Source organism: Callorhinchus milii, unplaced genomic scaffold (genome assembly GCF_018977255.1).
Source record: "Callorhinchus milii isolate IMCB2004 unplaced genomic scaffold, IMCB_Cmil_1.0 Scaffold14, whole genome shotgun sequence".
Lineage (NCBI taxonomy): Eukaryota > Metazoa > Chordata > Chondrichthyes > Chimaeriformes > Callorhinchidae > Callorhinchus > Callorhinchus milii.
Window position 1 is genome coordinate 15,096,311 of NW_024704755.1, and position 22,468 is coordinate 15,118,778.

The window sequence follows — 22,468 nt, forward strand, 5'->3', positions numbered from 1 at the left end:
GAAACGCTGCAGTCACCTACCTGAGTTTGTGATCATATTACTTCAGGTTCGGGCCATGTGTAGGTTAGGAGGTGGTTGGTGTTGGGATTCTTTATTTTTTTGCGATGCTGATGCCTTTTGAAGTGTGCGTTCGGATGTGAAGTTAAACCGAGGTCCTGTCTAGCTATTCAGATGGATGTTAAAGATCCCATGGAACTACTCCAAAAGCAAATGGAGTTTGTCTCTCCCAGTGCCTTGGACAACAATGCCCCAAATAAAATTGGTCATTTGTTTCATGGCTGTTTGTGGGACATTGCTGTGTGCAATTGTGCTGCTGCGTTTGCCTACAAAATACACAGTCACTTTATTTCACCTGTGGTCCTGTGAAGCACTTTGGGACGTCCTTCTGAAACGTGATAGGGGGCTACACTATTCGTGATTCTGGTAAAGGTTGGGGTATAATGGGTGAGAAGACTGCTCCTCATCCCCTCACACTCTAGGCCAGGAACAGTGAGTCAGAACATAGGAACACAGAAATCCCTAGATGATTTAAAAAGCCAAGGTCCATCCAGTTCACCTTCCACATCCTGCAGTCGTCATGTCCTGAATTACTCATATACTGTATCCCAAGATACTGTTTTACGAAAGGAAATTTTATCTAATTTATGTTTGAAAGAATCAACACTTTCTGCTTCCACCATCTCCCTAGGGAGCCTGTTCCATAGATTTACTACTCGCTCACTGAAATAAGTTTCCGAAGATTAGTTTTGAATTTAATCCCCCTTCAATTGCAGGCGTGGTGTCCACAGTCAAGGAGAAATCAAGATGATGAGACTTTAAACATTGCTTGATGCTCCTTTTTTGTTTCTTGAACCCTTCCTCACATGACAAAGACATCATTACAACCAGACGCCCAACCCTGATATCGTTAGTGCCTCATTCTCATTTTACTTTTCCTCAATGGCTCAGCAAGTTTATTTATAGAGCAACTGAGACATGCGGACGAGCAAGGTCCTTGGGTGCAATCCCTGGTCTATGTGGAATTATCTGATCTTGCCAGTGCTATGGTATCTCTCCCACATCCGTGCCATGATCAGTTCTGCCTTGCCCATTTCGCAACTTTGCCCGTCTCCACCACTACCTCTCCCCTCAGCCCACTGAGACCCTCAATCATGCTTTCACCAATGTCACTAAACTGACTGACAAGGGAGGAATGATTGTGTTGTATTTTTGTGGCTTGGTTCAAGAACATGAGAAAGTACAGAGAAGGGTTTTCTCTGGAGGTTGGTATGGTATACATGAGGAGATGTGGTAGGACACAATGGTGTAGAGGGAGGAATGGTAGAATAGTCTGAAGGACATAATGGATGAGGAGAGGAGAAAGACTGAATTCTCTGGAGAGGAGCCCAGTCAGAAGGATATTTGTAGATGCCACATATCCATCATTAGACGTCCCTTCATGTTTCTCTCTGGGGTAGATAGTCCTTTCCTTTCTTCTCCCCTTCCGCTTGAGATGATTATCATCTTCCTTGCTGCAGAGACAGCTCACTGTTATGAGTCGGGTTTGTGGAGAGGACTAGGATGAGAGAGAGAGAGACTGCAGGAAATTCTGCACTGCTTGCCTGGCAGTCTGTACCTCACTTGATGCAGGAAGACATTAAGATGCAGAACACGGAGAGCTAACAGTGCTGTCTGAAGCTGCCTGCTGCTGCGAGCAGAGCAGTTCATTGAAGGTTGAAAGATTATGGAAATCAAAGCGTGAGCGAGGTCAGGGGTCTAGAGATGGACAGCGCCAAGTCAGCCCTCTGCATAAACTGCATTTAATCAATCTTTTATTCAGACATTACGTTCCACGTTGTCTTTCTAATGGGCTTGGAATGCTATTTGTGCTGCAGTGGAGGTCACCTTGAGATGGCTGCAGAGAGAGCGCGAGAGGCACAGAACACGTGCTGGGGACGGACAACTCTGCTGTGAACGTGATGCACTTACTAACGGGCAGCAACAAGCGCAGCATTGAGTTGACAAATAGGTTGCAAAGAAGCAGCGTCAGCACAAGTCTGACTAAAGATCTGGCTTTGAGATTTTAAACCCCTCACAAACACAGCTAGAATTTGGTTTACTGAACAACTGGTTATCTGTATTTGTGCACCAGCTGGGTGTGCTGCATTGTTGGAGGTACCGTCCTTTGGAGGAGACGTTGAGGTTCCATCTGCCTGTTAAAGATCCCATGGCATTGTTCGAAAAGAAGAGAGTTTCTCTCTTCTTCTGGTGTCCTGGCCAACAATCCCCCAAATAAAAATTGTTCACTCACTCCACAACTGTTTGTGGAACACTGCTGTGCGCAACTGGCTGCTGCGTTTCGCCCACAAAATACACAGTCAAACCACTTTGAAGCGCTTTGAGACCTCTTGACGACGTGATAAAGAGCTATGTCAAATGCAAGGATTATTAATTTGCCACTCCCCTCATTAATAGTTGTGGGCCATTGCTGCATTGGCCGACATAACAACAGTCACTGCGCTTCATAGTGACTGACTCATTGCAGGGAAGCACCTTGAGGTGCTGAACCAAATTGTGAAACAAAAGATAAGGCACAAACCAAATCAGGATTCAAGCAATGATCTCATTCCAAGAGACTGAGTAGAGCAAATGCAAGGATTATAATTGCAGGCAGCAAGCTGAATCTGTGCAGTCCTTTGAGTCAGATAAAATTTCTCCCGCAGAAGGGATTGAAGTTCTAAAACCAGCAGTGATGTAAATATCTTGCTGGTCAATCTGGCTTCTCAGCTGTGCAGTGCTGAGAGAGATTCTGCTCAAGTTGACAGTAATGAGTACATTGGGATGCTTTCCTTGTATTTACAAGACATTTTTATGTTGGTTTCAAAAGTCTCAAACACTCAGAGGAACAACAGAATGTTTGTTCATATAATCAGAAACAGCACAGCTCTGTTTATGCACCTCAACTCTTGGTCTACCAAACACTGCTACCATACATCAACTAAAATAGTTTGCTGCATTGTTTTAGCAATCCCAATCGTCACTGGGACTTAATTTAAAATTTGGTGTGATTGGGGTACAATACAGAGGCTGGTATGGGTGAGGACATGGGTGGCAGAGTTTTTAATCATTTGAACCTTGTTAATAATGGAGCTGGGGAGGTCAGTGAGGAGGGCATCAAAAAAATTGAGGCAGGAGCTGATGTAAGCGTGAATGAGAATTTCATCAGTGTTTGAAGTAAGATAGAGGTGAAGGCGGTTGATGTTGTGGGAGTGGAGGAAGGCAGTTCTGGTCAGGGACCAAATGTGGGATAGAAAGAATAAGTGGGGATCAAAACTGAAGCCAAGGTTAGCGGACAGGTTTGATGAGTCCAAAGGATAGGCTGGGAAGGTTAAGAAGTTCAGAACCACATGTGAGAAGACGTTGACGGGAGCCAAAGAGGATGGCTTCTGTCTTGTCCAAGTTTAGTTGTGTGAAGTTGGTACTCATCCAGACCTTGGGATCAGACAAGCAGGCGGGCAGATCATTGGCAGGACTGGAATTGTGGCTAAAGGAGAAAAAATAGATTTTGGTATCATTTGTGTACATGTGAATGTGGACCCAAGTCAATATCACCTTGAGGGAGAGTATAAGTGTGAAAAAGGAGGGGTTCGAGAATAGAGACCTTACGGGGACGGAAGGAGAAACTATTAGAAGGGATGAAATAGTGGTGTTGTGTTGCACTTGAAGCAGAAGAGGTCAGTCCCACTGAACTGGATGAGGGAAGAGAGGCAGACAAGGACACTTGGAGCTCACGTGCTGGTTAAGAAATGCCTGAAATGTTTAAACCTTACACTGCTTGTCTCTGCACTGTGAAATCAGGCTGTCGATGTTTCTCTCACATACCTTCAGCTAAAAGAGATGATAATAATGATAACAATAATATAAACCATTTGATTTAGTTCCTTATCACGTCGTCGTCGAGATGACTCAAATCCCTTCACAGGATATATAGTACTGTAAAGCGGAGTGACTGTACTTTGCAGTTGTTTGCAATGTCCCACAAACAGCCATGAAGTGGATGATGAATTTTATTTTCGGGATTGTTGGCCAGGATACTGGGAGAGAGAAACTCTCTTCTCTTTTCAAAGAGTGCTACGAGATCTTTAACATCCACCTGAACAGACGGACGGGACCTCAGTTGAACATCTGATCCATAGGACGGCACCTCTTAACAATGTAGCACTTTTCCAACACTACATTGGCGTTTGAGGCTTGGACACTATCCTCTGTCCTTCTGACTCAGTGGTGTGCAAATGAGAGCTATTAGCTGAGTTGGAATGTATGTATGAACATGGTATGAACGTAAGTTGTTATAGAGCAGTCTCAAGGAGAAGCTGTGTCCCTTTCCAGACATTTATGGGACACAGCGGAATTGGCTGTCGCGTTTCGCCCTCAAAATACAACACAGACAATCCACTTTACAATATATTCTGTGAAGCGCTTTGAGACGTCTCAACGACATGATAAGCTGCTATGTTAAATGTAAGGAATATTATTATTATTCAGTAGCATAATTAAAAGCTGCCACATTTCTCCTCTTCAATATGAAATTTTGCTCCAGGACAGGAATCACAGCCACTGTCTTTGTGACTGTTTAATAAATAAATCACGCAGGTGCTGAAAGAGCTGTGCTGTATACTGTAAGGACCTTGCATTCCTGTTAGGAGGAAGAACCTTATGTCAGTCGCAGTCCGTGATCTCACTAATTTGTTTCAAGGCTAGACTGTGTATCTCAGCTCAACAAAAACAACAGGAGTGCCAAGAATTTCCTACATATGTAATGTTAGAGGAGGGAAAACATTCCAGAGATATTTCTCGATATCAGAGAATGCCTAGTTCTCTGGCCTGTCCTCACATCAAGTGTCAAAGTGACCTTCCTGTTCAGATTACAATTCCAGCCTCGTACTGGCTCCGTCTGAGAGCCTGGGGCATAAATTCCCACCAACGTTAAGATCAGCGGAATGGGAGAGGTTTAGGGAAAGACATTTAAGACTTGCGCCTTACCTATACAGTCTTCATTATTTCTGTGACCCATTTTAAGCAAATGCAGGCCTGTGACTCTCAGAGACCTCTTTCTGTGACTTCAGATTCTAATAAGGCTCTTTATTGAGCCCAGTGCGAATCTGCAGCGAGCAGTCGTATACTGGTTTTATGGCCTCTTCCATCCGTCAGCATTCCCTCCCAAGATGGGCCTTAAATACGGCCGACATCTCCAAGGTTGTTTGTTCTGCCAGGTGTTGCGGCGCATAACATTGGCAGGCTGGTCTGGTATAATACAGCCTCCAAGGACTGACTGACCGTGGATCAGAGAAGAATGGTGATAGCTGCTTCTACTGTGTATTTTGTCAGCCCTTCAAATCAATTAATTTTGCCCTTGCGGATGAATATCTATATTATTTATCTGCGTTGAATTTCTCCTCGGTGAAACAAATGGAATCAGAACTAGGGCACTTCAGCCTTGAAACGAGATGTGTCGAAGAAGGGCTAATAAAAGTAATAAGATGGGAAAGAAAGTAAAGAAAGTAAACCTAGAATAATGATTTCAGGTGCACCAAGGCACCAGAACAAGAGGCACAGGGTCTGGGTGGTGAGCATCAAGCTGTTTCGTAAATGAATGCGGCATTCTGACATCTATCACCATTTCCAGCTGTTAACCATCCTCTGTTTAAACAAATGCTTCCAGATTTTGATCCTAAAATTACCTTCCGCAATCCTGACCCTACATGGGTATTCTGGAAGGATGAGATAAAATGCGCCACAAGGCCTTCTTCATCCTAACCTCACTGTTGAGCTTTTTGTGGGTCTAATCCAAACTGAAATATAGATTACATACTATATATACTTATATACTAACCCTTGCACTTAATATAGTGCCTTATTAAGATGTTGAGACATCTCAGGGTGCTTCACAGGATATACTGTAATATATTAACTGTATTTTGTGGGCAAAAGCGCAGTAGCTCGATCCACACAGGAATATCCCACAAACAGCCATGGAGTGAGTGACCCTTTTTTTTATTTGGGGGATAACACGTATAACATGCTGTGTGTTACTGCATATAACACTTGTGTGCATTATAGAATATTTTATATGTTACCGGGCACTCCTGTAAATATATATTTGCTCTGTGTTACTGGGCGCAACACTCCTGTGTATTATATAGCCACATGCTGTGTGTTACAAGGTACAACACTCTATACTATGAGGGTGAGCTCCCTCACTGTGCTATCTGATGGAATTCCTCAGGCAGCTCTCATTCATTTGGGTCTTGGTCAACTGGTCCAAAGTAAAATGGTTGGATTTTCCTTAGATTCTCTCTCTTTCTCTCTTATTTGCAGATAAATTGTGTTTTAACACATTCTTTAACTTTGAGGATATGCAGGAGATCACCAAGCACTTTGTGGTGTGCCATGTGGATGCCCCAGGGCAGCAGTCTAATGCCTCTCAGTTCCCTGCAGGGTGAGTCAGTGCCAATCCAAAGCTTGAACATCACATTAACATGGTCCACTCGACCCCACTGCCCACCAATGGGGAAGCCACTCAAATGTACCTTTACAAATCATCCGAACACCTTAAGAATTTACTTTCCTGAGTTCTCCATTGACCTAGATGCAAAGGAGAGCAACTAGGATGGACGCCAAAGTTAGAGGATCGAGCTGCGATTAGACAAGTCTTGAGCGAAGACATCTCAGAGGAGACCTTATATAGAAGTGTACAACATTTTAAATGGGATTGAAAAAGTAAACCCAGATCAGTACTTTAGGATATTCTCAGACAGTAGAACAAGAGGCAAAGGTTTAGAGTTACAAGTGCAATTTCAGGACAGATAATCAATGGTTAGAACAGGTTACCCAGAACAGGTTGAGGCTAGGTCACTGGACTCATTTAAAAAAAAGATTGATGCTGTGATAAACGAAAGAAGGGCGGATGTTCTGAAACGATGAGATCAGATGGGCTGAAGGTTCAAATTGATCCTATGATTAGGTTTCAGCTTGTAAATGCTCTATAGTAACCATTATTTGGCATGAAACACCCTTGTCCTTGCTTTTCATCAAGTTCATTCTGAGTTATCTACCATTGACTGTATCCTCTGGGATTTACCATCTCTCAGTATCAGTACATACACTGAGTAATGAGTAAGTGAGTATAATACAGTTAATGTTGGGTATTTTACACCCTTTCCTAGACAGTATGGTTCTCCTATAGACTTACCTGTCTAGCATTACCTATGATAGACTTTAAATACTGTGAACCATTGTGTATTCATCAGGTCACAAGACCCCACAGTAGGCAATGGGGAAAATTTGCTCTCTTTTCTTTCCCTACCATAAATGTGGCCTCTGTGCTTCCAGCAAACACTGGCCTCCACTATGCCCTATAACTGTCCTTGTTACCGTTGTCTCCTGTTGTTAACTTACTAATGTAAAGGGGTGTCTCTCACTCACTAACTCTTTTAATTGCTCTGTTCCTCAATCAGATACCAATTTCCAACCATGGACCAGCTGGCCGCAATGTTACCAAGTGTCATCCAGCACTTTGGGTGAGTGCGATATACTGAGTGTCCTGTAATAAATATCTCATTATATTCCCAGTGTAAGTGGAAAGCACAAGCTGTCATTCCTTGTGTTAGACTCGATGGACACTGAACTGATACTGTAGAAATATTCCACTCCAGATTAATGCAAATATATCATACATGGGTATTGGGCTCCAGTGAGTTACTTCCTGTTATACCACAGGTGGGGACGGTATGAACATCATTTTGTCATCTCCGCAGTAACCCCCTGCTTGGTCACATCTGATTAGTAGGTCTGAGTGAACACTAGATTGTACTTCAAAGGTTCCATGGTGTGTTCACAGGTCTCCTGAACTTGACCAGAAGTTTCAAGTGCTTTATTCAATGGCCTAACTTGAAGTCTCATTTTATTGCAGATTTAAGAGTGTTGTTGGAATTGGAGTTGGAGCCGGGTCCTATGTCTTGGCCAAGTTTGCTGTAAGTGTCCAATCTATGAGTTTAATTTAAAAGCTGGATCTCAATTGAGTTTTGCAGGGTTCTCAAGACCCCTTTCAAAGAATGATCTTGCTGTTCTGTGTGTAACACAGCCCAAGCTGTGTTTTCCGTGTTCACTGGAAGCCTGATATACCTAATGTCCAGCACTGCCTCACGGGCTAAAGAAACTTAGATCATCATATTGCTTCATGCACATTCTACACAATGTGGAGGAAGTGATGTCAGCCGTACCTTATAACATGGTCTCTTAGAGGACCTAATATTTGTTAGGTCAGGATATTAAGGGATATTGGATAAGGGTGGATAATTGGACTTGAAGTACAGATCAGCCATGATCTATAGAATGACAGAACAGCTCGAGGGGCTGAATAGCCTACTCCTGTTTCTACGACTGTGATAAAAAAAGGTTCCCCCAATTCTCAAGGTTTGATTCTGGTTGGGCCTCACAGGGTATTTGAGCTCCTTTCAATGGTGATCAACACCAATCTTTCCTTTCTTCTTTTCTTCCTCTGTAATGTTGTCCTCTTTCACTCAGTCGCACAGCAACTAGAGGATCTCCACAAAGTCCTGTTACCCCCATGTTTTTCTCCCACAGTGCGCTGACCAACAACTGAAACATGGGAAAGAATGATGATAATTGGATTTAGAAGTTGCTTAATTGTATTCAGTACAAGTGTTTAACTGTATTTAGACGTCCAGAACATCGGTGTGTGTGAGTGAGTGAGTGTGTGTGAGCGCCATCATTTTCATGGCAGATAATGATCCGTCACCATGTTCAGTGTGACATTTTCCATAACACGTACGGAGTGAGGAGGTGAAATGCATCTGACAGCTTGTTTCAGCTCCTCCATAGTCTCATATCTCTGTTTTGGTGGTGGGGGTGGGGGTGGTAACAGGACTTTGTGGACACCTTGTGCTGTGTAAGATCAAAATCTTTTTTTTTCCCCCCCTCCCTCTGAGCAAAGCTCAAGAGTCTCTCCCTAACCATGTCCTCTCTTCCTGGTTGACTGACTGCCTCATGCTCACTCTGATCTGATTTTCAGCTGATTTTCCCTGACCTCGTGGAAGGGCTGGTGCTCATCAACATCGATCCATGTGGCAAAGGATGGATTGACTGGGCAGCGACCAAGGTCAGTGCTGGGTGGATACAAGCAATGGGCAGACTGGTCAGAAATTACCCTTAACATATGCTCCACAACTGACTGTCAGGCTGTGCGTGAGAGCAGCAAGTTACTGTTCCTCCCTCGGCATTTAGACTGTAATTCACTCCCAGTGATCTTTTACTCTATATATAAATCACCCAAAGCCCTCGATTAGTTACGGGCAGTAGCTCACTTTGGGAATCAATTACCCTATATATAAACCATCCAAACCCCTCGATTAGATTTCAGACTGTAACTCATTTCTGAGACCCTCTATTCTCCATATAAAGTATACGGGTTAGATTTCAGTCTATAACTCACTGACAATTGTTTTTCTCCCCCCCACCTTAGTTTTACAGTCTTTGGGAACAGTAACTAACTGAGTTGGAGGGCTGACTATCAGGACCCTTATCAGCTCTCAGTAAGTGAGTGTGAGTAAGTTTGACTGTAGTTAAATACAATTTACATTTCTTTAGAGCATTCACTTTGGGAGGATGATTCGAAGCATTCGAATAACGTGCATTTATATAGCGCCCCTCACACAGGGCAGCGTCCCAGAGCGCTTGACAGTGGCCGAGAATGACGCCGAGCTGGCGGGAGGGGAATGTGACTGTAAATACGATAGAATAGGAAGGCCTTCAGGCATGACCTGAAGATGGGGAAGGAAGGGGCAAGGCGGAGGGTTAGAGGAAGAAAGTTTCAAAGTGCTACTAGCTGTGAGGGTGTCAGTGTCTGCAGAGAGGAGAAAATTTACCCCATCAAGTAGCCTGGTGAATGAAATGTGCTGGGTTTCAGGAAAAGTTTAAACCCTCATCTGTCTCTGTTTGTCCTCAGCTCTCGGGTCTGACCAGCTCACTCCCTGACACCGTTCTCTCACATATCTGCAGCCAGGTAAGCAGATGCCTCATGTTGTAATCTTCCTCTAATTCCAAGTATTTAATAATAATAATCCTTGCATTTTATATAGCACCTTATCACAATGTTGAGACGTCTCAAAGCCCTTCACAAAATATACCATAAAGTGAATTGACTTTGCACACAGTAGAAAAGGCCTGTCACAGTGGATGCAGGATTTTCAAGGTTGATCAGGGCAGGGATGAAGGTGGCAGCTCAGCTGATTCTAACTGTGTTTGATCTCTCTCTGTGTCTCAGGAGGAACTGATGAACAATTCAGAGGTAGTCCAAAGCCTCCGACACCAGATAGGAGCCAATGTCAACCAGACCAACCTGCAGCTCTTCTGGAACATGTACAACAGGTAACGCTGTCACTGACACACCTCAGTACAGGTGTCGCTCTCTCTGACACACCTCAGTACAGGTGTCGCTCTCTCTGACACACCTCAGTACAGGTGTCACTGACTCCCCTCAAGTAGCACTAAGACTGATGCATCTAATGCAATTGCTAAGGTACCTTACAGCATTAATAATGTTGGGTTTGAGGGACATTAGAGCCGATTCTCTGACAAGTCTGTTTATGTGTGTATATGGATCGGTGCTGAATACCCCCCTCAAATCGGGTGAAACCTAAACACTTTGTGAAACCTAAACACTTAATGACTTCTCCCTCTTCACAGTCGCAGGGATCTGGAAATGAACAGACCTGGAACCGTGGCTAATGCAAAGACCATTGTGTGAGTATATTCTCTCACACTAACTGGAGGCTTGGACACTTTATCACCTTCTAATTCCAAAGTACTGAATTATGTTTTTTTTTATTCAGTGTTGGTGACCCGAAGGGAGAAAGGGATGACCTTACCAGGGACTCTTGCGTGACCCTGTCAGTGACCATTATCCCAGTGATCTACACTCAAGATCACCTCAGGGATTTGAATGTGTGGATTCAATGGCCAGAGTTATTGCTTGTGATTTACAGAGTCAGCCTTGTCTAATTTTACTCTCCCGAAGGCGTTGACTTTTGCTGCCCCCTTTTACAGCACATGCCCAGAGGCGTGTTCTTTATGTGTTGTGAGCCTAGACAGTAAATGTTGGCAGGCTATACACCTGTGAAGGGTAACACAGCCGAGCCTAATCCTGTCCTCAACTGATGGACACACAATGCACCTTGCAACAGGTCTGTTGTTTGGTAATCAGAGGCCGGACATTTCCCAGTCTTAATCTTAAGACCGAACAATTAAGTTTAAGCACTTAATTTGGAAGCTGGATTCATTTTGTGTATCTTTGTATATATGAACTGTGTAAAAAAAAAAACCTCTAAAATACAGTCTGAATTTGAGAACTTTTCAAAATTCTGTAAGTCTTAATGCTTGGAGTATTAGAAATTTGGGGGCATGGGAACCACGGCTGATTTTCTCCTCTCTTGATCAGGGCAGCTCTGGCTGCACATCTCGCTGGTTCTGTTTCCTCCTTCCTTTGACCTTTTCTTAATTTTCTATTCACTTTCCTGTTCTCTCTGTGCCACATGAAAGCCCTACAATACTGAAGCCTTGGTTGTTAAATTGATTTCATACATAACAATAATCCTTGCATTTGATAATAACAACAATAATCTTTTCATTTGATATAGCATCTTACCATGTCATCCTGGTCAAAGCACTTCACAGAGGTTTATTGTCAAGCGTAGTGGCTATGTATTTTGTAGGCAAATGCCGCAGCCAGTTTGCACACAGCAGTGTTGTGAAGTGAATGATCAGTTTGTGAAGCTATTGAACTGTAAGGTTTCAGGGTGGAAGGGCACAGGTTGCCCACACGCTTGATGGGAGTGAGTTGTTTTGTGCTGGAAATGTTGGGGTAATGAGAAGCCCGATCACCCAGGCTGCTCTCACTCTCTATTACCAACAAATTAAGGAATATATTAACTCCAAATCATCAATAATATGTTACATTAATAAGCAACTCCTCAGGTGGCCGGTGCCTGGTCCTGGTGACACTGTGATTTGCAGTGCTTGGTACCTGGGATTTAACCAGACATGTGGGGAGGCACCAAGCACAAACAAGGCACTTTGCTCAGCACTAGAACCAATGAGCCAGATACTCTCCAGCTTCTCAGTGCCGTCACTCATGTGACACATGGCACAGTTGGTAGCACTTTTGTCTCCGAATCAGAAGATTGTAGGTTAAAGCTCCAGTTTGGAACTCATGTTGTCCATGCTGACATGGCAGTGCAGTACTGGAGGGCTGCATTGTCGGAGGTGCTGTCCTTTGGCTGAAACATTAAAACTGGAGTCCCTTCTGCCTGTTTTCGAACCAAGACATTTCTCCTGGTGTCCTGGCCAACAATCCCCCAAATAAAATGGGTCATTTTCTTTGCCGCTGATTGTGGGACATGGCTGTGCCACAATGGGCCATAAAATACACAGTTGCTCCACTTCACAAAATTCTGTATTGTCTTAAGGCTTTGAGTATTATAAATTTTGTGCCACTGGAGTGGGAATCATGGCTGCTTTTCTCCGCTCTAGTTCAGGGCATGGCAGTATACCCCTACGAAGTGCTTTGAGACAACCTCCTGATATGAAAAGTGCTAGAGCAAATGTTACAATTAATATTGGAAGAAAAGAAACCCCTCAACAAAAAGGGCTGATCTGGCTGTGAGGTTGAGACTACATGCTGACACACTCTTGTTTTGCAGGTGTCCTGTGATGCTGGTGGTTGGGGACAATTCGCCAGCAGAGGAAGGGGTGGTGAGTACAGAGAATGGCTGACAGTATATCACACTCACTGGCAGGGCTCGGGCAAACTCACACTCACTGGCAGGGCTCAGGCAAACCCAGGGATCTCTGTGTTTACAGAGAGAAGCCATTGAACTGGAAGGTTTCAGGGGAGTAGGGGTGGAGGTTTGTCATGTTAATACTTTGGCCAGTCGTTTTGTGTAATATTATAACAAATGTGAGCCTCATTGCACAGAGTTCGCTTTAATAGCATTTCCTCTATGGTTTCTACCCATGGCAACAACAACAAAATTACATTTATAGAACGCCTTACACGTCGGGAGGACATCCCAAAACACTGAGCAGCACTCACTTTATTCACAATTTGCCATGATAGTGGACTAATGCTGCTTTCCTGTTACTAGGTGGAATGCAACTCCAAGTTGGATCCAACCCAAACCACTTTTCTCAAGGTACTGAACCTCCATTGCAAGCTCCCACAAATAGTAGACCTTTCTAGGTGTTAGATACCAAACAAGCTATACGTGACTGATCACATTTTCTGAAGCCAGCGACTATATAGTAGCAGAAGTGAGGTGTTCTCTGTATCCGACACAAACAAACAAATTGCATTTATATGGGATCTTTCATTCGTTAGGATGTCCCAAGGCGCTGGGCATTTGAGAGTTTACAGATTTGCAAGATTTATTCATTCTATGATGCTGGACTCAACTTTATCTTTAATTCCATAGCACTTGGGAGCCATAGATATCACTACCTACTGGCTGTTCATTGGGTCATTTGATGGTCTTAATGCCCTCAGAGTACAGTCCCCAGGTGATCCATCTGCTGAGCTCTATGAAGCTCCCAGAACCCATTGGTACAATCTGTAACATTTAATACACATGAAATAAACTGATGGCATTTGTGAACACTTTCCCAAGAGATCCCCACTGTCACCGACTCAACTGACCAACCGACAGATCCCCTCTGTGTGGGACTCACTCAACAGAGAAAGGCAACTATGGGACTTGTTGATATAAGGGAAGATTAGAGAGACGTGTATCCCCAGCACCTACTTAACTAAGTAACAGGCAACAATAGGACTCACCAGAGTAAGGTTGGTAAAACCTGAATTGATGATCTTATGACACAGGTCAGATCAGTAACAGCTGGTGTCACTGAACATTGGATAAAGAACTCATGGATCCAGCAGTGACAGGTGGGGTGGGGTGTTGCGTTCTGTCTTGTAACACGTTTGTGACTGCTGTGGTTTATTGCAGATGGCTGACTCTGGTGGGCTCCCCCAGATCACACAGGTGAGTAGATTGTGCTGTGTGCTCTGTGTCTCCTGTTAACTGTCAGTATTTTATGTGCAGAGGCCAGTGTTGCTTATTCACTCTTTACGTTTTGTTCTTCTAACAGCCTGGAAAACTGACGGAGGCCTTCAAGTACTTTCTGCAGGGAATGGGTTACAGTAAGTGTGAGAGGAGCTTGAGGGCAGGTTCCAAGCTCATTTTCTGGGTTGTGAATCTGTTGGTTGTATATGCTTCCTTCTTTGCACAGAAACCCTAATTGTTGACAAAATGCATTTCAGCATTGTCACGACACCGAGGGACAATTCTCTATCCAGCAGTAACTTGTGTGTTTTCTTTGCTGAAGGCATTTTATGGAGCCTGTGATCACCCGAGTGTTTGTTTGTGTGTGAGTGTGTGTGTGAGTGTGTCTCAGTCTATGTGTATATTGGTTTTTGTGTGTGATTGTGGGCATAAAACAGTGTCTGTATCTGCTGTGTCCAACTACCTGTCTATCTGTCTGTTTGTCTGTCTGTCTAGTGTGAGTGTGTGCCTGTTGGTGTCTGTATATCTTTGGGTGGTATTGTTTGCCTGTATTCACTTTCACATGAAGGTTCAAGAGGCAGAGTAGCATGTTACAATCGCTGGGTGTGACGTGTGAGCAGGTTGGACACGCGCTCTCACTGGTGCTAACATTATAGCTGTGTAGATGTTCTGTCTGGGGACGAAATGGGTGAGTTACGATAGGTAATTCTCTGTCCTTACATTGAATGTGAATTTATTGTACTAATCATAGTTAGATGTTGCATGCCCTTATTTACAGACATATGGATGTGCACATAGGTACGTATAGGATGTTACATGTGTGTCTTCTGATTTAGCTGTCACCCGGCTTTTGTCTTTAACACAGTTCTCAAAGCTAACCAGAGAAATTGATCTTTGTGGAATAATGGTTGTCAAAAGCATTGAAATGAAACACTGCGCTTCACAAAGCACTGGTAGTGAGAGGCCATGTGCTATATTGTGTTATAAAGGATCGATCAGCACAGCTTTCAAGCCTCTTTTTGAATACTTAGAGCTCCACAGTAGTTGGTCTAGCTAACTGTTTGCCAGCAGAAACAGGGAGTCTTAACCTTTCTTCAGGATCACCAGCGATGCAGCATTTCCCTACAGAAATATTTATTTTCCTTTAAGGCCCTGATGGACCTCTGGGAGGGTGCTGATGTGAAGTGATTCCCGCAGAAATGAATTTGATTGACTTGTAAAATAACAAAGGGCTTGATTCCGAAACAGGAATATAGGAACAGGAGTAGGCCATTCACCCTCTTGAGCTTTTCCTGCTTTTGTGCTCCACTGCAAATACCCGGCATATCCCTTGATTCCCTGAACTAACAAAAATCTATCCACCTCCGTCTTGAAAATGTGAATGATCAAACATCCACGGCCTTTTGGGGGAGGAGTTTCCCTATCCTTTTCGTGGAAAAACGCTTTCTGATTTCACTCCTAAATGGTCTAGCTCTAATTTTAAGGTGATGCCCCCTTGTTTTGTTTTTTAATTCTCCTGTCTAATACCCCTCTGTAATCCTTACACAACAGCATTTTGGGAGCACCGTTACCATAAGGAACCAGTGGTTTAAAGATAAGGACTTGCCACCAACAACAAGGGATCTATAATAAATGCTGGTCACTCGCATCTCAAGAGCAATACAGAACTGCACTATTAAGCTGTTGTTGGCCAGGCCTTGCTGTGGTGAAAGACTGGAAAATATTGATGGCTCACTGAGGGGCTTCTCAGGAGAGAATGATGTCTTAATCCCATAGTTCTTAAACTTGTGGATTTGGCTCTCAGTTTCTTTCTGAATAGCCTCAGGTCGGGTTATCCTACTGAGATCTCTGCTCTAGGCTCTTCTTTCCTCTTCACCACCTAACAGGAAGGATGAAGACACAATACATTGTGCAGATTTCGCCCCCAACAAATGAGCAAAAGGGAGACTAGTGTTTCAGAATCGGGAGTGACCAACACTAATGGGTGTGCAGCTCTCTTCCCCAAAGTTTGACAACTGAGATGAATACAGTTTCAAATCACATTACAGTGTATTCTAAGTTCTCTTTGTTACTGGTTTTGTAGGTGATGACTTTGAATAGTCTTTGTGAACAGTAGCGATTTCTGTCATTGTGACGTTAAGCAACCATTTTGGAACAAACACTGTTGGCTGATCTAAGAAGGTGCATTGATCTGAACTGGGTTATTCCAGAAGTGTTTACACTGAGCGGGCGAGGAGCTGACTGGATTCCAATCCGTAGGATCATTAATGAGATTGCCCCAGATTCTCTTTTTGGGGTATAAAATGTGCTGTGCGCAATGCCTAGGATTTTCCCATTGTAAAGGCTTCACAAAAGTTTACTCACACTAATGTTGTAGCATTTCTGCATCAATGAGGTTTACACGTTACGTGTAAACTTGTTCCAGTTTCTACTCTTCAGTATTGCTGCATCATATCTTGAAGGATGTAAGAAGAGTCAGATATTAATCTTAAAAGTCTCATATTTTGGTTATTATAACCATTTCTGCCAAATGACTCCTAAATGCATTAAATAAGCAAATCACTAAATGATCAGATAGCATCCATGCAATGGGTTAGATAACCCAACAAGTTGTAATTTAGCGTAAAGAACCAGACGATGCAGTCGACCTTTAAATTCCATTAAACACCGTTCCTCTCGTGGACCGATGATGTTGTGGGTTAGTACTTGACGTGAATCTTTTATCTCTGGAGTTTGGATTCCAATCCAACCCAAACCAGTGAGATAAACATCCACTTGTTCTGCCAATTGTGTTCTCCCAAGTGAAACGAGTTTCAGATATTTAAGCCCTGTGGAAGGATTGAGATATCTGAAGACTGTGGTGGGAGTATGTCCACAGCACAAACCTGTCCAGAGCGAGGCAAAGGCTAGTGGTCAGACTAGAGAGAGCAAAGCTTGGCTGATCTAGTCAGTCACAGCTGAATAGAGGATCAGTACTCAGAGCCTGTGGTTATGTACATGGTTGATGCAGTGCAATGAGACCTTTACGCTGCATTGAACGGTATTTGATAGACAGTGCAGAGGAGCTTTATCTGCAATCTGTGCTCTTCCTGACTTGGGACCAAAGTATTCCATTCCCCAACTCTGGCCTTCCTCACCTGGTTAAGCACGAACTGATGTGAAATCTAAGCATTTTGAACCCTGTGGCCCTAATGTCCTGAGTTTCTGATGAGAATTTGTAAATTATATGACACTGGGAACTGTCACTTTCTGTGTAAAAGCTGCTCTCTATGATATTGCCAGAAGTTAAACTCTCACAAGCTCAGACAATATTTGTGTCTGACTACAAAACGTTTCAAAACACCTCACGTACGAGTTGCTGAATAACAGTATAGTGACTGCTGCTGTACATATAGCAAAGACATGAATGATCAATGTAGCTATCGGGGGATGAAGTTGCACGAGTCCAGTAATTCCACAGTCTATGTCAAAAGAGGTCCAGCTGTTTAAATACTCGTGTCTATTATATAACACCTAGTTTACAGTGGCAGTCTGGCTCTCGGCAGCATTGAAAATGGTTTAATAATAGACACAACAATGTATAACAAACCAAGGTCGTCGGTCCAGCCTGTTTATTGCAATTTGCCACCTTCTGGTTCAGCTCAAAGCACCAAAAAGCCGTCAGAAATTCTCCAGAGCCTCAGTGAGACAAGACATCTGGGTGGCGCTGTAGGAGACTGTACGTGCCTCTGTGTGTTCTGTGTGGGTAAGATGCAAGTCCGTGTTAATTCTTAGTGTTTATTGTAACGTTCTGTGTTTCCTACCTCCTTATTTCACTCTCAGTTGCGTATTTAGTGGATAGACGGCTGAGTGCTGGAACAGGTACTCGTTTCCCCTTTCTTCGTGAACTGTTCCATTGCTTGTAATATAGCTTGGCTCACTCTTCTTTCCCCCCACACCACCCCACTGCTTGAGCTGTGCGCTTGCTCGCGTCTGTCCGCTCTGTCACTCACTGTTCTCGTAGCATGCAGCTGTCGGTGTGGGTCTAAAGCAGCTTTCACATATATGTCGCGCCCTTCATGTGTGTTGATTGCAATGACCCTTACGTGAGCACTAAAGGAGAGCACAACTTCTACACATCATCCTTTCTGACGGGGTTTTAGACAGTTTGGGATGTGGTTTGAGCCAAGTGGCTTAAGAGAGGTAAAAACCATAACTTGCCCTTAAATAATAACATCCGTATTATTTTGCTCCTCTTTCTTTCAAATATTTGAAAGGGTTCTTTCAAGTGTAGTGACTGATGTTTAAGAAAAAAAAGGTCGCATTTTCAAGTCTGAAGAGCATCTCAAAGCACTTCACATGATTTACTGTGGAGTGATTGTGTGTGTTTAAGGCAAAACACAGCAGCTAATTGAAGCCCACAACATCCCACAAGCAGCAATTCAATGAAATGATCAATTCCTTTGTGGGGTGGGGGTTAGGTGTGCGTGTGTGTGTATCGTGGGGGATTTTGGAGGAAGGGGGTTTACCAAACCCGCACACCAAAGATCAGGCACAGATGATCAGTCAGCCTTGCAGGATGAGTTTGGATAAGGGAAGAATATCGGCCATTAAACCAGGAGAACTCCCTGTTCTTTGAACAGCTAATCCACAAGACAAGACCTTAGTGAAATGTTTCATTTGAAGGAAATGAATTGATTAGAATGAACAGGTGTTAAATTCAGCTGTACATCCAATGCTCATTTAGGTACCATCAAAATAAATTAAACTTCCTAAGTGGGTCAGACTGAAAATCAAAGTGTAGTAACAGTGATGAAACACCTGATGTCACTATACCTTTATTAATCATTAAGCGTTATTATTCTGCTCTACCCTAATTTCCTGTTTTCTCTAAACTCTTTTTCTTACGTTGTGAAGACAAATTCGCAAAATTTACCAAACTGAACAGGACACTAAATACAGAAAGTGAGCACTCAGCCCACAGCAATAAATCCACTCACTGGAGCACAGCACTGTATCCCATCGTAAAGTCTGTGCAAGTTAGTCAGTCAACCAGAGGAAAAACAACAACTTGTATTTATATAGTGCCCTTCACCAGAGTCCCGGAGTGCTTGATAGTGGCGGAGTCTGACCCTGAGGCATGGTGAGCGGGATGGGGGAGGGGACCGTAAGCACGATCAAAAAGGAAGGTCTTTAGATGGAATTTGAAAGGGAGGGAGGGAGGGAGGGGACAAGGCAGGGGATAGAGGGAGAGAGTCCCAGAGTTTCAGGGCATAGTGGCTGAAGGCACGGCCACCGATGGTGGAGCGGAGGAGATGAGGGACAAAAAATTGCAAGCCTTTCTGTAAGACATTCAGATGGAGATGACCAATACGGTTGTGCAAAAGTCTTAAACTTTAAACATCATGAGGATAATCTTACAGTCCCCACTTCGATAGTGAGAAAATAAGATTTCCGATCTCTCATTTATCTATGATTTATTAAGCTAGCTAACTGTAAATGGTCAGATTGTACCTGGGTAGCCCTTAATAGGGAGCGCAAATAACATAAAATGAGAGAATCAATGTAAATAAAATTATGGCTTCAGCAATCAGAAAAGCATAAGACATGAGTAATTAATTAACCAGATTGATACAGCCACTGTGAGTAGTAATCGACTTGTTAACGTGGTTCGATCATGTTGATTGTCGAATATCTCTTCTCAAGATCGGTTAGATTTTTTCCTTCCTAAACTTAGAGGTTTTTAATCAAGTACGCCAAGTCAGCAGTGAGACATTCAACAACTTGTTTTTACCATTCATTGTAGGGTTAAAAACATATCCTTCAAGGTCGGGCCACTTCTTTTGTTCTTGGCAGTTTAATGTACTGATGTTTCCAATGTCTTTGTGATCCGTAGAATCAGTCCTAATTCAGCAAAACAGGTCCATGAGTCTTTGCGATTTTCTTTGGTCAACTTAAGACAAACCAGAATTCTGGGTGTGTTAACTGTCCAGTCCCCACCTCGAGTGGGTCAAGCCGACAGCACAGGCCCACTATCATCATCAGAATCTTCATGATTCCCTTTTACCTCAGCCCCAATCCTTTCAACCAATTTTAGCATGGCTTTATAGACTGGACCCACTTTGGTCATCGGTGGAAGTAATCCTTCCTTGCCTGCAATCCCAGACAACTTTTTCTTGAAAGCCCTTGTAGCTTCCATGGTCACTTTATTCTACAGGAGAGTCAACTCTCACCCCCATATCTTGCAATACAGTTCCTTTGTCCCGATCGGCCAGTTCACCAGCCTAGCTTTTTTTTACGAGCAATACGGTGGTGTAATAATCCAAGGTTAAGTAATACAAATATCTTAACATATTCTTAAAACTGAGACCATAGATACAGTAGAATCAATATCGATTCCACTGGGACGTGTGCTGACCCTCTGCACAACTCCAACTATTTGAAAGTTACATCTTTTTATGTGTTTCTAACTCCACCTCCACTGGTCACAGAGATAGCCCTCAACCTTCGCAGGCTGCTTTGGACAGCTTCTGGACAGCCTTCCGCAGTCTGCTTGTTTCTCAGCCTTGAGATAGGCAGGTGTCTGAGGCCGCAGCCTTTTCTCTCTGGGGCCCATTATTCTTACATCTATGCTCAAGGACCTGATTGCTCATTATCTCATCTTCCCAGGAAAATATGAAATGTAATCAGAAGCTAACCTCAGCCCATCCAGCAAAGCTGCTTTTAACTCCTGCTAAGCTAGTTATTAAATCAAACAAACCTTATTAAAGGATTATGGGTAGGATACACTCTAAACGTACATAAAGATTCATTAAAAGCCTTAAAAACATTAAACATCCCAAATATAATCTTATATTTCCTCAGTTTGGATCCTCAGAGTCCCAATATCCAAATGGGATATGAGGGATCCTCAGGTGCTATCAGCATCCAAGGCTGCACTCTCCACCTCTCAAAGCCGGTCAGGAACCTCGGTGTTCTGTTCGACCCTGAGCTGTCCTTTCTTCCCCACATCCGCGCCACAACTGGCACCGCCTTCCACCACACCCAGAACATCGCCAGACTATGGCACTACCTCACCCCTCACGCTACTGAAACTCTGGTTTATCACCTCAAGGTTGGACTACGGGAACTCTCTCCTCGCCGGCCTTTCCGCCACCTCCCTCCACAAGCTGCAGGTCATTCAGAACTCTGCAGCTCATGTACTGTCCCGCACCAGGCTTCGGGACCACATCACTCCCACCCTCGCTCGCCTCCACTGGCTCCCCCAGAAGATCGAATTCAAGATCCTCATCCTCATCTACAAGGCCATTCACGGCCTCGCTCCCTTCTACCTCTCTGACCTACTATCCCCTACTTACCTGCCCGTACCCTCCGTTCCTCTGGCTCCGGTCTGCTCCACATCCCCTGCCCCAACCGCCCTACCATCGGTGGCCGGGCCTTCAGCCTCTCAGCCCCGAGGCTCTGGAACTCCATCCCCCAGTGCCTTCGCCGCCTCCTCCCTTTCCTCCTTCAAGGCCGGTCTCAAGACCTTTCTCTTCAACTGTGCCTTCAGCTCCCCTCTCGACTCTCTACCCCCTCCTCACTCCCTCCCTTCCCTCCCCTCGCCTCACCCTGACCATTGCCCCCCCTGCTCGGGTCCCAACCCAACTGTCCAGCGCCTTGGGACGTCCTCCCAACGTGAAAGGCGCTCTATAAATGCAATCATGTTGTTGAGGGTCAAACTGATGAATATCGAGTCTGTTTGTGATTTGAAGTGAGTTCTATTCCCTGTTTCCGATGTACAAAAAGGGGATAAAGATAGACAGTTTTTTTTACAAAAATACTATCAGGCAAGTGTGAATCCCACAGCGCAAGGAAACAACCCCATGGTTAGCACAAAGCATCAGGACAAAGACACTGACTTATTATATTGACTGACTTAAATATTGGAAAATTATACCAACTTTGTACATTTATTTTGCTTAGATTAATGTTCTTGTATTCTAGAGTAAGTGAATAGTTAGGTACTAAAATGAGGGGGGTGAGTGGGGGGGCGGGAGGAAAAGGAAAAGATGGGGAGGTACACTGAAATCACAGAGAAAAGCGGAAGGGGTCCATTATTGCTCCCCAGGTGCTCCACAGCTGGGTTTTCCTCTCTCTGGAGACAGCAGTACCACTTCATTCAACTCCCAATGCTGCCTTTGTGCTCAGGTATGTGGGGAGCTGTGCTGTAGAGTTAGTACAACTTTAGCATCAGTCTAACACTTCGAACAGAACATTGTAAGTTGAAATGTCCTGGAAAAAGCAGAACAGGTGCAGCACAAACAGGATCAATTTTCTAGGGAAGTTAGAATCTCACCAGAAATACGTATTTTTAAAAGTGCCAAAAGTGA

At 43.8% G+C, this 22,468-nt stretch overlaps 1 protein-coding gene across 8 annotated transcripts in view; it reads left to right on the top strand.

Annotated features, from left to right (window-relative positions):
* ndrg4 (NDRG family member 4) overlaps positions 1–22,468 on the top strand; it is a 62,732-nt gene that overhangs the window by 37,601 nt on the left and 2,663 nt on the right. For 6 of the 8 annotated variants that reach the window (XM_007904652.2, XM_007904650.2, XM_007904649.2 and 3 more), the window contains 12 exons: positions 6,358–6,478; positions 7,497–7,559; positions 7,952–8,012; positions 9,074–9,160; positions 10,007–10,063; positions 10,325–10,428; positions 10,747–10,803; positions 12,759–12,810; positions 13,203–13,250; positions 14,061–14,096; positions 14,203–14,254; positions 17,940–17,978. In XM_007904652.2, the coding sequence (XP_007902843.1) occupies positions 6,358–6,478; positions 7,497–7,559; positions 7,952–8,012; positions 9,074–9,160; positions 10,007–10,063; positions 10,325–10,428; positions 10,747–10,803; positions 12,759–12,810; positions 13,203–13,250; positions 14,061–14,096; positions 14,203–14,254; positions 17,940–17,978 (777 nt within the window). The remainder of the gene's footprint in view (positions 1–6,357; positions 6,479–7,496; positions 7,560–7,951; positions 8,013–9,073; positions 9,161–10,006; positions 10,064–10,324; positions 10,429–10,746; positions 10,804–12,758; positions 12,811–13,202; positions 13,251–14,060; positions 14,097–14,202; positions 14,255–17,939; positions 17,979–22,468) is intronic. The other 2 variants (XM_007904648.2, XM_007904654.2) reach the window with 1 other exon arrangement.